Source organism: Tamandua tetradactyla, chromosome 2, assembly GCF_023851605.1.
Source record: "Tamandua tetradactyla isolate mTamTet1 chromosome 2, mTamTet1.pri, whole genome shotgun sequence".
Lineage (NCBI taxonomy): Eukaryota > Metazoa > Chordata > Mammalia > Pilosa > Myrmecophagidae > Tamandua > Tamandua tetradactyla.
The window spans coordinates 92,914,750-92,931,179 of record NC_135328.1 but is presented as its reverse complement, the minus strand read 5'-3'; the positions used below and the strand labels follow the sequence as shown (position 1 = coordinate 92,931,179).

Below are 16,430 nucleotides of genomic sequence, written 5' to 3'. Positions count from 1 at the left end.
TACAGATTTTAAGATTACTCTGTGTAATTGTTTATCCCCTAGGAGAAAGCTTCCCTTCCTCTGTTCCCTCTCTGGGAATCTTGATCTGCTCTATTTGTCCTAGTTTAGCCTCTATAGGTTTCATTGTTTTTAAAAAAAAAAAGTCTCTTTTCATTGTTCCTAGCTTCTTTTATTGGGGGGGGTGGCAAATTCTGAGGAGGGTCACCTCAGAGTACTTTCCCAAGTCAATATTTCCCAGCCAGAACCCAAATTCATGAAGGGGATATAGACCAGTTCTGAACAGCCCTGGGGAAAGGGTCAGGAAAAGTTTCAAAAGTCTTTTTGTTGGCTCCTTGAGGCTGTGTTTTCCTGGCTTGCTCAACAGATAGACACTTTTTGGTAAACCGTTTTCTGCAGCCCTAAGTAGGCAGTGTGTACTTCGGTTCCATTCCTGTTGGGGTTGAAAAAATGATGGCATAGGTTCCTGTTGGGGTATGTTAAAACTGTAATTCATAGCTACGACCCAGCAGTCTAAATCTGCCATTTGAAAGCTGTGGACTATATTCAGCTTTGCCCTGTCCCCATTCTTTGGGGATAAGGGCTTCCACTCTCTTTTTCCGCCCGTAGTATACAGCTAGCCACCAGACCCGAGGTAGTTCATTTCGAGGGTAGGGGATGGGCACTGGCTGCAGCTATGGAGCAAATTACCTACAGTTTTTTCTGCAGTTTCTCAATCTCTTTGTCCCATTCTTCCCTGGGTGCTGCACAGGGTTCTCCTGGCCTCTGGAGCCCCAGAACAATTGTTTCGGGTAGTTTCTGCTGTCCACTAGCTGCTTTTGGAGAAGGAGTGAGTCTTATAGCTCCTTTCTTTGCCATTTTTCCCAGAAATTCTCTGTTTCTTTTTTTTTTTTTTTTTACATGTGCAGGCACCAGGAATCGAACTCAGTCTCCAGCATAGCAGGCGAGAATTCAGCCACTGAGTCACCATTGCACTGCCCTGTTTCATTTCTTTTTGTGGTTGAATAATATTTCATTGTCTGGATATCCCACATTTTGTTCACAAATTATTCAATTAATGGACATTGGAATAGTTTTCAGTTTTTGGCTATTGTGAATACTGTTGCTATGAATAGGCATGCACAAGTATTGTGGATGTATGTTTTCATATCTTGAGGATACAGCTTTGAGTTGAATTGCTGGGTCCTGTGGTAATTAAGTGTTTACATTTTTCAGGAACTGCCAAGCCATTTTCCAAAGAGGCTGCACCATTTTACATTCCCACCAGTAATATTTGAGGGTTCTAATTTTCCATCCTCACTTATTATTGTCTTTCTTTTTTACTTTAGCCATTCTAAAATAAAAGTGGAAGTGGTATTTCATTGTGGTTTTGATTTTCATTTCCCTAGTAACTACTAATATTGAGCTTTCTTTTCAAATGCTTGTTGGTTCTTTGTTTATCTTTTTTGCAGAAATCCCTCTTCAGATTCTTTGCCATTTTTAAATTGGGTTATTTGTCTATTTATTATTGAGTTTTAGGGATTCTTTGTACATGTTATATGCAAATCTTTTATCAGATATATGATTCGCAAATATTTTCTCCTATTCTATAGGTTGTAGTTTTGCTTTCTTGAATATTTTATTTAGCACACAAAAGTTTTAATATTTGGAAGCATTATAATTGATCTTTTTTTGTTTCTTGTATCATGTTATTTTAATAATGATTAAATAATATATACCTTGATGAAAACATGCCTTACTTCTTCATATACTTTAACGTGTATATCACTCAGATGTTCTCATGTAGTGCTCATATTTAAGAAATAATCAGTGAACTCTACTTAGTGTTTAAATATTTAGGATTGATAGGAGAACAGAAGAATGATTCATTTTTGACAGAATAAAATGTGTTGCTTTTCCCCCAGAAGCATATAGTGGGCTATGGATTTATCAATAGTATAACTAAATACATACTCTTTTCTAGACTAAAAAACAAACATGTAAGGTGTGTTATCAGATTGGGGCCTATTGTAAAGGGTCCTTGGTATCCCTTTGTGTCTGTGCCTATGTGTTTTGTGTGTCTATGCCTCTGTATGCACATGCACCTCTATGTATGTAATTGTGCACCACTTACTCTTCTGTCTACCAATTCCTAATTGGACATGGTGGCTTAGCTACTGGGGTACAGAAAGGGAAGGAAGCTAATAAGATTTTTCTTTTCTTCATCTGTTCTTTAAAATCCTGTTTGCTAAAGGGTAGAAAGAAGAGAACTGGAGAATGTAAAGACATTAATGGGGACTCTGCTAAGGCCACTTGCATAGGTAGTGAGCTGCATCTCTCACATCATTGTCTAAATAACTAAGCAAATGTTCAACTTTCATGTGGCCTACTCAAATTCTAATAATAAAATACATATTCCATTCTATAGTACAAAAAATTGGATAGTCTATGGCAAGGCTCAATTCTGCAAACTCTTAAGATCTCAATTTTAGGGCTTTTTTTTAAAATCAAAATTCCAGCAGCTTTCTTTGAAAAAAATGGAAGAATTAATCATTAAATTCATGAGACCCTGAATAGCAAAACCCATCTTGAAAAAGAATAACAAAGTTGGAGGACTCATACTTCTTGATTTCAAAGCTCATTACAAAGCTACAGGAATCAAAACAGTGTTCTACTGGCACAAGGATAAACATACAGACCAGTAAAATAGAATTGAGAACACAAAAATAAACCCGCACATCTACGGCTAACTGATATCAATCCAAGTCCGGTTAATAGGAAAAGAATAGTCTTTTTAACCAATGATGCTGGGAAAGCTGGATATCTACATCTAAGGGAATGAAAGTAGACCCCTGTCTCTCATCCATATAGAAACATGAACTCAAAATGGATCAACAACCTAAATATAAGATAAAACTATAAAACTCTTAGAAGAAAACATAGGGAAATATCTTCAGGACCTTGTATTAGGTAATGGATTCTTAGACTTTACCCTGAAAAGCAAAGTAAAAAATAGATACATTGTATTCATCGAAATTAAACTTTTTGTCTATCTAAGGACATTATCACAAAAGTGAAAAGATGAGTAAAATGGGAGAAAATTATTGCTAACCATATATCTGATAAGAGTTTAGTATCCTATAACTCAACAACAAAGACAATCCAATTAAAAAATTGACAGAGGATTTACCTAGACACTTCTCTAAGGAAGATATAAAAATGGCCAATAACCATATGAAAAGATGCTTGGTATTGTTAGTCATTAGGGAAATGCAAATCAAAACCACAGTGAAATACCACCTCATACACACTAAAATGGCTCTGTATATAAAAAAAAGGAAAAATGACAAATGCTGATGTGGATGCAGAGAAACTGTCGTACATTGTTGGTGGGAATGTAAAACAGTACAGCTACTGTGGAAAACAATTTGACATTATAACCTATTCCACAGTGGAAGTGTGACCTTTGAGGTTTAAAAAAATGAGTAGAATTTAACGGGGAAAGAGAGCAGAATGATAGAGAGCTAGAGAGTAACAGAAAGGTCTTGTGGCAGTATGGAACATAGGAATAATGAAGAGTCACTATGGCTAGAGCTCAAAGAGTTAGTTGGCGATGAGGCAGGGGCTCAACCACATAGAACCTAATGGATCATGTCAAGAATGTTAAGCACACTAAGAAATCTCACAAGGGCTTAAGTTAGGGTGAAATGATTAGATTTGCGTTTTTAAAAGATCCCCATGACTCTAGTATAGAAAGCAAATTAGAAGTAGTATGAGTCAATATGGGAGTTCAAAGAGGGGATGCAGAGAAATGGGAAGCTTTGTATATTATTAGTGGGAATGTAAAATGTTGCAGCTGCTGTAGAAAACAATTTGGTGGTTCCAGCCCACATCACAGTAAAACAGTGTAACTTTTGTGATCTGAAAAATGAGTAGAATTTAATGGGGGAAGAGAGCAGAGTTCTTCCAGGACATGGTGGTTACTGGGATTAGAGTACTAATGATAATAATAGAGCAAAATGGGCAGATAAGAGAAATATTTAGAAGGTAAAAGCAAGACCATATGGTGATCAATTGAATAATGGGAGATGAGGGAGTAAGCAGGGAAAGGATGATTCCTGGGTTTCTGGGGTTTACAGAAGTAGATGGATGGGAGCATTGTTGATAGGGAATCCTGTAAGAGGATCTTTGGGGTAAGGGGATTAAGAGTACTTATGAGTTTGGTTTAACACGTTGTTTACAGAGCTTTTTAGACATCCAAATTAAATGAATAAATTGATTAGGTCAATTTTATGGATCTGGAGCTTAGAGAGCATTGCTAGAGAAAGAAATATGAGTATCATTTGCATATAAAGAGAGCTTAAAGAGAAAGAGAGTATAGATAAGGAGAGGGCCCGTAATTGAGTTTTGAGGAACTCTCAATATTTCGTCACCAGCTAAAGAGCAGTGAACCAGCAAAGAAGACTGAGAAGGAATAACCAAAGAGATGGGATTTAAAGTCAGGATAGCTAAGGGGAGAGAGTTTCAAGGAGGAATGATCAACAATATTTAATGTTGCTGAAAAGTGCCAAGTAATAAACATGGAAAATTGCTTTTAACCATATGGAAGTCTTTATTGATCTTAGTGAGAACAGTTTTTATAGAATGATGGAGTATATAAGACACATTTCCATAAGTTGAGGAGTAAATGAGAGGCAAGAAATTAGAATAGCTTTATTATAGACAGTTCTTTCAAAAAGAGGCCAGTTAAGTTGCAGCTGGAGGGAGATGAAGGATAAAGAGAATTTGCATTTAAGGTTGAAAGTGGACAGAAGAGAAATAATAGATAGAGTAAAAGTCCTAAGAGGGTATATGTAAGTTAGGATAAGTAGAAGTTATAGGTAAATTCATGTGGTATAAATGGCTTTTGGTAGTAGGTTTATACCTCACTTATCATAAGATGTAGAAAAGAGGAAAGAATGAGTACAGATGTATGTAGGTTTGCTTAGCAAGATAGTGAGTGAGTTCTGCTTAAAGAACCCTGTTCCATAATCCCACCAAGAAGGAGCTGAAATCATTTGCTGAAGGTGAGGAGAAATGTAGCTGAGGTTTGGGGCAAAAGAAAGATAGGAAATTTGCGAAAGGTTGCAGAACTTGGGGAAATCAGTTGAACAAAGAAATATCGTAAAAGTGATGGCAATGATGAACTTGTATTTTCATTTCCATGTTGCTAAAGCAAATACCATACAGTGGGTTGAATTAAACAACAAGAATTTATTGTCTCATGGTTTTGAGGCTGGAAGTCCAAATCAACGTGTCACCAAGGCAATGCTTTCTCCCGGAACACTGGAGTTCTGGGACTGGCTGCCTGCCGTTTTTGACCTTTTGCTTTTCTGTCACATGGCAATGCGTATGGCAGCCTTTCCTGGCTTCTCCTTTCTCTTCCAGGTTTCGTTGACTTTTCTGGCTTCTGGCTGTTTCCTTTGGCTTCTTTCCTTTCTGTTACCTTCTCTATAAGAGAAGGACTAAGACCTAGCCTTAATCAGTTGGACCATACCCTAATTGAAGTAACGTCACCAAAAGGGTCTAATAACAACAATTCAAACATGCTTTTCTCGGGTACCTAGCTCCAAACCACCACAACTACCAATTTGAAATTGGTGATTATAAATTTATAATGTAACCCATCTACCTTGTCAGATGGCTTTCTCTAGCAGCTCTAGATAGGGAGATGCAAAATTGAGCATTCCTCAAGGGTTATAGAGTAGAGTGGGGAAGGAAGAGAAGTATATGCTGGTAAATTTTTAACAAAAATAAAAACAAAAAAGTCCTGATTTGTTTAAAATCTTTGCTATTATCCATGTAATAAATGCTCCAACCATGGCTAATTGCAAGGTATCAACCAGGTATCATTGAAGGTGGGGTGGGAAAAGATGAGCAATAGCAAACCTTTTTGTAAGATTTCCTTCTATTTAGATATGATAGCCCTAAATAATCTCAAAAGCATACATAATAGTAAATTGTAGGAAAATAATTAGAAATGATGAGATTTTAGTTTTTACTACCTTTTATTTTTTGTAAAGTTTATTTGATTTTGTTTGTATATAACTTAATTTTTAATTATTGCTTTGGCTCACAAAAATGTCCTTAAAATGTAATAAGATGTGACGAGTGATATTTAAGAGTAGTGTACAAGATACTGTGAAAGAAAAATGGAGGAGCATCTGATGTAGTCATGAAGGTCCACAAAGATTTACTGGATTTGATGATGCTTTAACTGAGGGTTCTAGAATGTATAAGAGCTTATAAAATGGGAAATGACTTGGAACTTTAATATAGTTCTAATTTCAGAAATAAAATGTTTTTTATCAGATATTTGAAAAGCAGAGAAATAAATTATCTACCTTCTTTTGTTGCTCATAGATAACAAAGTAAAGATGGGTAAGAATGCTCCAAATGTAATAACTCTCATTGTAAAGAGTTATTAGGAGTTATTGAAGCTGGCCTAAGAAAATAGTTTATATAACAGAGATATGTTTGCATAATGAATGACAGTAGTAGCCCATAAAATGTAACAATTTCCAGAGTTCATATAAACTTTGGAGTCTAGCATCATAGGAAATCTTGGCAGCGCAGTACATTAAGTGACAAAGAAAATGGTATATAAGATCATCAGAGAAAAAAATTTTGAGAAATACTCCCTTTTTAACTAGAGTGAGCATCCAGACCATTAGGAGGAAAATTGGCACACCCCTCCCCTGCCATTCTAAGTATTTATGGTAAAGTACAGAGCGAGTATTTCACATCCTTAAGTGAAATTTTAAGGCATTATTTTGTCTGGGAGGTGTTCATGTCAACTTTCTCCGCTCGACATAAATGTGTTGTAGTCTTTCTTTCAATTTAGTTTTACATTTATCTTAAATTTGTTTTGTTTTTCTTCGTGTGTTCTTTATCCCTAGCTACAAAACATTCTTACCAAAATGTGTTCGAGCAAAGATCCAAGACTATCATTTTTTGACAAGGAAGCGAATAAGGTACAGATTTCGCAGATTTATTCAGCAATTCAGCCAATGCAAAGCCACTGCCAGAAACCTGAAACTTAAGTATCTTATAAATCTGGAAACTCTTCAGTCGGCATTCTACACAGAGCAATTTGAAGTAAAAGAACCTGGAAGAGGTCCTTCAGGTGAGGAGATTTTTGCAACCATTATAATAACTGGAAACGGTGGAATTCAGTGGTCAAGAGGGAAACATAAAGAAAGTGAGACACTTACAGAACAGGTAATCCTTAATGATATGTTCTCATTCTTTGTTATTTTATGTAGAATGGCAATGGAGGCAAAGTGATTTTAGTCATTTGAAACATAGTCTTGCATTTCTCTTCTTCCATTGATAGAAACAGAAGTTTTAATGGTGTAACGCCATCAAGGCCATATATCTGTAGTTCTTTTCTCATTGTTCTTAAATGAATTTTTATTTAATTTTATATGACAAAATAATTAGTAATGATTTTCTTATAGTTTCAGAAAAAGGTTAATTTCTAAGCGTGAAGTAATTTTAAAGTAATTTTGCTTCCTTTTTTTCACTATTACTGATAATAGGAGGCTCAATTATAAAATTTAGTTAAATGAAAAGATTAATTTTAATTGATTTTATGATGAGATGTACCTGCTGAATAATCGATTTAAATTTTTTAGGTTTGCATTAAAAGTTTTCTTTGCTCATATCTGTGTTCTTAGATTGTTATTAGAATTTAAAAGGAAAATTTGATTTTCATTTTTTATTTTCACTCTTTAGTAGTTAAATTTCTAATTTTCTGGTAATGGTTTCTATTAATGTTGAGTGGATTGAAGAGACTTATAATTTTAGATTTTAGATTTCTGGTACCCTTTAATGTTCTCTCATTTTTAATTAAAAGCAAAATACAATGTAATCTTAAGGTTCAGATTATTGGGAGAGAGAATCCCCTTTAATGGTTTACCTATTGTTGTCAATTCCTTTTTTTATTTGAATGTTATCTCCATCATAAGTCTTGATTTAAAACAACTCCATATATTCTACCTGTTTTTAATTTCAATGCTCTTAAATCACAGGATTTACAAACATACTGTGATTTTCCTGATATTATTGATGTCAACATTAAGCAAGCAAATCAAGAATTCTCAAATGAAAGCAGAGTTGTAACTATCCATAAGCAAGATGGTAAAAATCTGGTAAGTTTGCTTTATGAATAAATAATGGTTTTGCTTTACATGATGTCAGAAATAAGTGTTTCAGAACCTTAATACCAGACTTATTTTCAAGTTGGGATTTTACTTATAGTTCTAAGTATAGCTCTAAACATGGACATTTAGTAAGTGTTTTATTACATCTACTTTTTTGAATCACTACCAGCATTATGTTCCCAGAATTTCTTGTACATTAACTTTTTTTTCACTAATTTTTATAATTAACAAAGCCAGTTGCTTTTTCCCCCACTTTGGGTTGTGCTAGTTTCCTGTTCTGATGCTCATTCCTGATTGTAATCTTTTTTTGTCCATGGGGATATGCATAATTAAAGGATAAAAGAAAATCAGTACAGTGTTTTCCAGGATTTAAACAACAAAATGTAAACCAGTCTCAGGTCAGCTTTCCCTAAGCTGTAAGACATGGTTGATTCAGAAAACTTTACTCTTTTTCTTTCTCTAAAAAGTTTCACAAATCCCACTAGAAAGGGAAAAAATAGATGACTTTATATTTTGCTGTTACACATTTCTTATTTATATGGCTCTATTTTCTTTTTAACTCAAATATCCATTGACTCCCCCCAGGCTTAAAAATCTTATTAATGTAATTTGTTCATTTAACCAAGGTATCTGTATGACCTACCTGTCTGGCCATTTTAGGATTTTATTACCAAAATTGTAACTAATTCATAACTTAGTTTAGTTAGCACAGTTTCTTGTTCTTGAAAAAATATGATAGCATACGCTTACTGCTTACTAGATAAGAACTTCTTAAAGGTAAGGATATATTTTCATTTGTGTTTGTACCCCCTGCATCTTGAGCTGAGGTCTAGTTTAGAAAAACCTCAATAAATACTTCATGGATGGATGAAGGAATGATTACTGATAATCAACCCATTATGAATTTATAATAAATAGTTCTGGAAGAGTTTGTTGATGCTAATGTGAACATCCTATAGTAAAGAATTTGTAGTCTTATAGAAAGGTATCTGGACTTATTGGCCTTATTGCAATATAGAGAACTTTTCAAGATCACAGTGTTTGTTAAGTGGTAGGCCCTATTTAAACTCAGAAGCATGATTTCAGAACCCAAAGTCCTAATTGTGACACTCCCTTTCTTGTTGAGTATTCTTAATTCTCCTTAAAAACATTATATTGACATTTTTTGGGAACTGTTCTAAAGATTACTTTGGGTTAAATTTAATTGAAATTCCTTTACCATATTACATTTTCTGTTTAGGGATACATTATATTTCTCTTCATATACAAGTATTATTTTATGTTTTTCAGTAACTTTTGGTAGTTTTAGTCATATTGATATATAATATTTCTTGCTGAATTTTATTTATGATATGATGTTTCTATATTTGGATTAAGAACTTTTTCTCAGTATATTTTTCTAACAGATTATTTCTGGTTATAGGAAAGCTATTGCATTTTTCTTATTATTGTATCTCCCAATCTGTTTTAGTTACAAATTCTTTTATTCTACTTTTACTGTTCATGCTAGCATTATTTTCTTTATCTTTTTTCTCTCTTTTTAAGCTTTTTAATTGAGGTATAATAAAAACACAATATCGCTCACTAGTCGTTAAGTGTATATCTCCATGAATTTTTACAGACATGCATACTCATGTAGTCATACCTAGCTCAAGATATTTTTACATACATGCATACTCATGTAGTCACACCGAGCTCAAGATATAAAATATTTTTAAAGCCCCAGGCTTCTACATGCCTCCTGTTATTCCCTTCCCCCTCCTACAACTGAGATAGCCATTGTTCTAGTCTGCAAGCTACTGGAATGTGATATACCAGAAACAGACCAACTTTTAAAAAGGGGTATTTATTATGTTGCAAGTTTGCATATTCTAGGGCCATGAAAGTGTCCAGATTAAAGCAAAGCTATAGAAATGTCCAATCTAAGGCATCAGGGAAAGATACCTTGGTTCAAGAAGGCCAATGGCATTCAGGGTTTCTCTCTCAACTAGAAAGGCACATGGCAAACATGGTGACATCTCCTAGCTTTCTCTCCAAGCTTCTTGTTTCATGAAACTCCCCTGGGGGTGTTACCCTTCTTCACTCCAAAGATCTCTAGCTGCGTGGGTTCTAAAGCTTTTTCCAAAATGATTGGTTCCCTTTTAAAGGGCTCCAGTAAGCAACCCCAACTTGGATGGGTGGAGACACATCTCCATGGAAACAATTGAATGAAAAGTCATCACCCACAATTGGGTGAGTCACAGCTCCATGGAAACAGTATAAAAGATACCACCCAGCAATATTGAATGAAGATCAAAGGACATGGTTTTTCTGGGGTACACGGCAGATTCAAACTTGCACAGCCATCTTCCCATCAACTAATATTTTTCTATTCGTGGAGGTCATCTAAATGGAATAATATTATATTTAGCATAATTATCTGCAAGATTCATTCATGTTACATATACTATTTCATTCCTTTTCATTACTGAGTAGTATTTCATTATATATAAATTTTGTAATCATTCTTCTGTTGATGGACATGTGGGTTATTTTCAGTTTGGGGCTGTTAGCAATAAAGTTACTATGAGCATTCTTGTACATGTTTTTTGATGGAGATATGTACATTTTTCCCCTTATATACACAAAGGAATGGGTTTGTTGAGTGATAGTCATAACTGTAGCATACTCTTAATAATTTTACAAGTTTGTGCCAATTTATCCTTCCTTCATTAGTGTATGAAAAGTACTGTTGCTTCAAATCTCCCCTATCTCTTAATTTTATCAGTCTGCTGAAAGGTTTAGCAATTCTGGTGATGCATACTGGTAGCTCACTGTAGCTTTAATTTGCAGCCTTGATGAATGATGTTGAACACTTTTTCATATTCTCATTGTTCATTTGGAAATCATCCTTTATGAAATGACTGTTCAAGTCTTATGCATTTTTGTCATTGAGTTGTTTTGTCATTTTCTTATCACTTTGTAAAGTCATTATATATTTGGGATATGAATCTTTTGTAGAATGTATGTAAAATTAACACCCTTCTATAGCTGATGGCTTATCTTTTCATTTTCGTAATGGTGTTATTAAAATTTTTTATTGGAGTAACATATATATAATATAAAATTTCTCATTTTTTATTTTTTATTAATTAAAAAAAATTACAAGAAACACAAACATAACCACCACATACACTCAGCAATTCACAGTGTCATCATATAGTTGCATATTCATCATCACAATCATTTCCCAGAACATTAGCATCAATTCAGAAAAAGAAATTAAAAGACAACAGAAAAATATAGCAAACAGAAAAAAAAATTTTACAGGCCATACCCCTTACTGATCCCTTTCATTGATCACTAGCATTTCAAACTAAATCTATTTTAATATTTGTTCCCCCTATTATTTATTTTTATTCCATATGTTCCTCTCATCTGTTCACAAGGTAGATAAAAGGAGCATCATACACAAGGTTTTCACAATCACACGGTCACATTGTGAAAGCTATATCATTATACAATCATCATCAAGAAACCTGGCTACTGGAACACAGCTCTACATTTTCAGGCAGTTCCCTCCAGCCTCTCCATTACATCTTGGATAACAAGGTGATATCTACTTAATGCATAAGAATAACCTCCAGGATAACCTCTCGACTCTGTTTGGAATCTCTCAGCCATTGACACTTTGTCTCATTTCACTCTTCCCCCTTTTGGTCGAGAAGGTTTTCTCAGTCCCTTGATGCTGAATCTCAGCTCATTCTGGGATTTCTGTCCCACGCTGCCAGGAAGATCCACACCCCTGGTAGTCATGTCCCACGTAGACAGGGGGAGGGTGGTGAGTCTCCTTACTGTGTTGGCTGGAGAGAGAGGCCACATCTGAGCAACAAAAGAGGCTCTCTTGGGGGTGACTCTTAGGCTTAATTTTAAGTAGGCTTGACCTGTCCCCTGTGGGCTTAAGTTTCATATGAACAAAGACTAGGGGCTCAGCCTATAGCTTTGGTTGTCCACACTGCTTGTGAGAATATCAAGAATTCAACTTGGGGAAGTTGAGTTTTCCCCCGTTCTCACCATTCCCCGAAGGGGACTTTGCAAATACTTTTCTACTCACTGATCACACCACTCTGGGATACATCAGGGCATCACCTGGACAAACCAACAAAATCTCATGTCCTATACAAAGTTCCATGTACTTAAGGTGTTCAGTCAACTATCTACATAAGTTATATTAGGAGATGCACTAGTCAAAATATAAATTTTGTAACAAATAAACATTTTTTGCTTTAGTCTCACACATTAGTTGAAATTTTAAAATATTAAGTACCATCTGTTTTCAGCACACTGCAGTAATGACATGCTTTTGTTCTTCCTCATGCAAAAACATTTTTAAACTTTGTACATTTAGTCACTATCATTATACACTCTAGGCATTCCTAGATTATACCATCTCAATCTTTATCATCTATCTTTCTTTGTGATTTCATTTATGCTCCAGCCCTCCTCCATCTCTCATTCTCATATGCAGCTTCATTCAGTGTTTTAACATAATTGTATTACAGTTAGGTAATATTGTGCTGTCCATTTCTGAGTTTTTATATTCAGTCCTGTTGCACAATCTGTATCCCTTCAGCTCTAGTTACCCAATATCTTACCCTATTTTTATCTCCTGATGGTCTCTGTTACCAAGGAAATATTCCAAGTTTATTCACTAATGTCAGTTCATATCAGTGAGACCATACAGTATTTGTCCTTTTGTTTCTGGCTAATCACACTCAGCATAATGTCCTTAAGGTCCATTCATGTTGTTACATACTTCATAACTTTATTCTGTCTTAGAGCTGCATAATATTCCATCTTATGTAAATATCACAGTTTGTTTAGTCTACTGTCTGTTGATGGACATTTTGGCTGTTTCCATCTCTTGGTAATTGTTAGTAATGCTGCCATAAACATTGGTGTGTAAATGTCCATTTGTGTCCTTGGCCTCGTGTCCTTTGAGTAGAGACAGCATATAGATGGGTCCTGTTTTTTAATCCATTCTGCCAGACTATGTCTTTTGATTGGAGAGTTTAATCCATTAACATTCAGTGTTATTACTGCATGGGTAGTACTTTCTTCTACTATTTTGCCTTCTGGATTTTATATGTCATATCTAATTTTCCTTCTTTTTACCTTTACTCATAGTCTTCCTTTCTACACTCTTCTCCACACCTCTCTCTTCTGTCTTCGTATCTGTCTCTAGTGTTCCCTTTAGTATTTCTTGCAGAGCTGGTCTCTTGGTCATAAATTCTCTCAGTGATTTTTTTGTTTGAAAATGTATTAATTTCTCCCTCATGTTTGAAGGACAACTTTGCTGGATATAGATTCTTGGTTGGCAGTTTTTCTCTTTTAATAATTTAAATGTATTATCCCACTGTCTTCTCGCCTCCATGGTTTCTGCTGAGAGATCTGCGCATAGTCTTATTGGGCTTCCCTTGTATGTGATGGATTGCTTTTCTCTTGCTGCTTTCAAGATCCTGTCTTTCTCTTTGACCTCTGACATTCTGATTATTAAATGTCTTGGAGTATGTCTATGTGGATCTATTCTCTTTGGGGTACGCTGCACTTCTTGGATCTGTAATTTTAAGTCATTCATAGGAGTTGGGAAATTTTCAGTGATAATTTCCTCCATTAGTTTTTCTCCTCCTTTTCCCTTCTCTTCTCCTTCTGGGACACCCACAACACGTATATTTGTGCGCTTCATATTGTCTTTCAATTCCCTGAGTCCCTGCTCATATTTTTCCATTTTTTTCCCTATAGTTTCTGTTTCTTGTCAGATTTCAGATGTTCCATCCTCCAGTTTAGAAATCCTATGTTCTGTCTCTCCAAATCTACCATTGTAGGTTTCCATTGTTTTTTTTCTTCTCTTCTACTGTGTCTTTCATTCCCATAAGTTCTGTGATTTGCTTTTTCAGATTTTCAGTTTCTTCTTTTTATTCTTTCCTTCCTTGCCTTCCTTATATCCTCCCTCAATTCATTGATTTGGTTTTTGATGAGGTTTTTCCGTGTCTGTTCACACATTCTGAATTAATTGTTTCAGATCCTGTATGTCATTTGAATTGTTGGTTTGTTCCTTTGACTGGGCCATATCTTCGATTTTCCTAATGTGATTTGTTATTTTTGCTGGCGTCTAGGCATTTAATTACCTTAATTAGTTTATTCTGGAGATTGCTTTCACTTCTTTTATCTAGGGTTTTCTTTCTGGATGAGTTTGTTGTCTGTTTGTTCTTTGACTTTCAGTTCAGCTTTTTCTGGACCTCTAGCTTAGGTTTTGTTTCACAGAGGAGAAGTTTTCAGTTCTTGTTTTCTTGTTTCTTGCCCTGCTTGTGTGGTGCCTTTCCCCACACATACACTTAGGAGGATCTACTTAGATATTATAGACCCCAGCCAGATTTTCCCAGACCAAACTGGCCTCCTATCAGGAGGAAAGAGTCACCTGCATTGGTTTTCCCTGAGGGTGAGACCCAGCAGGTTGAAAGACTTTCCTATGAAATCTCTGGACTCTGTTTTTGTTATCCTGCCCTGTGTGTGGTGCTTGTCTGACTGCAAGTCCCACCAGCATAAGATGATGCAGTACCTTTAACTTTGGCAGACTCTCCCTGCTGGGGACCTGGTAGAGACAGAGGAGAGGTTGTTGGCTGGTTTTAATGGCTTCAAATTACCAAGCCCTGGTGTCTGAATTCCTTGATGGAGGGATTCCACCTGAATTGGGCTTCACCCCTCCCCTGGGGAAGGCATAGGCTCCAGACAAGCCCCCAAAAGAGCTCACTTCTGCCTATGCCTGGGGCAATGCAGCCCTGAAAAGTCCTGCCGCTGTATCCAGAGGCAGTCAAGCCTTTGTAGATACACAGCCATAAAAACCTCCGTTTCCTTCTTTTTTTTCCCCTTTTTCTGTCAGTCCTGCCCCCTTGGCACCAGGGCAAAAATGAACACCCTCTGCTTTGATCAGGTTCACCTAAGCTGGGGGCCTATTTTTAGTAGTCAGAATTTGTTAATTAGTTCCACAATTGGCGTTTGATTGTGCCGAGTCCCTGCTGCTGGTAAAGTCCTTTCATTTCCCCTCTGGGAAGCAGCCTGTGGGGGAGGGGTGCTGTCCACCGCAGCTTTGGGAACTCATGGTTCTGGGGGGTGCTCGCAGCCAGTCCAGCTGGTCCAGACTGGGGTACACTGTGTGTCTGGTCACTGACGTGGCCCCAGGAGCTGTTCTGTACTGTTTCTGATTATTTAGTAGTTGTTCTGGAGGACGAACTAAAATGTGCACGTTGTTAAGCCGCCATCTTGACCCGGAAGCTAAAATTTCCCATTTTAACAACTTTCAGGCATACAGCTGAGTCGTATTTTCTGTACCCATTAAACATTAAGTCCTTGTATTAGTTAGGGTTCTCTAGATAAACAGAATCAACAGGGAACACTTGCAAATATAAAATTTATGAAAGTGTCTCACATGGCCATAGGAACGCAGAGTCCAAAATCCACAGGGCAGGCTGCGAAGCCGATGACTCCGATGGATGGCCTGGATGAACTCCACAGGAGAGGCTCACCAGCCAAAGCAGGAATGGAAACTATCTCCTCTGAGTCCTCCTTAAAAGGCTTCCCATGATTACATTTAGCATCACTAATTGCAGAAGACACTCCCCTTTGGCTGATTACAAATGGAATCAGCTGTGGATGTAGCTGACGTGATCATGACCTAATCCTATGAAATGTCCTCATTGCAACAGACAGGCCACCACTTGCCCAATCAGATAAACAGGTACCACAACTTGGCCAAGTTGACACCTGTCCCTAACCATGACAGTCCTCATTACTACCTGTTCCACCACTGTAATCTATTTTCTGTTTCTGTGTATTTGTATATTCTGTGTATTTCATATAAGTGAAATCGAAGAATATCTGTCTTTTGTGTTTAGTTTATTTCACTCAACATAATGTCTTCAGAATTCATTCATACCATAGCATGTAGAACTTCATTCCTTTTCTGGCAGAATAATATTTCATTGTATAGATACACCACATATTCTTTTTTCATTCATCTGTCGATAGATGCTTGCTTCCATGTTTTAGCTATTGTGAATAATGTTGCTGTGAATATTGGTGTACAAACATATGTCTGACTCTCTGTTTTCACTTCTTTGGGGTATACATCATTAAAGTAGAATTGCCAGGTCATATGGTAATTCTGTATTTGACTTTCTGAAGACTTCCAAACTGTTTTGCACAGCAGCTACA

At 36.1% G+C, this 16,430-nt stretch overlaps 1 protein-coding gene across 4 annotated transcripts in view; it reads left to right on the top strand.

The window, feature by feature from the left end:
• The window catches only part of JAK2 (Janus kinase 2), a 221,479-nt gene that overhangs the window by 135,531 nt on the left and 69,518 nt on the right, over positions 1-16,430 (top strand). For all 4 annotated transcript variants that reach the window (XM_077148267.1, XM_077148265.1, XM_077148266.1 and 1 more), the window contains 2 exons: positions 6,915-7,236; positions 8,049-8,168. In XM_077148267.1, the coding sequence (XP_077004382.1) occupies positions 6,915-7,236; positions 8,049-8,168 (442 nt within the window). The remainder of the gene's footprint in view (positions 1-6,914; positions 7,237-8,048; positions 8,169-16,430) is intronic.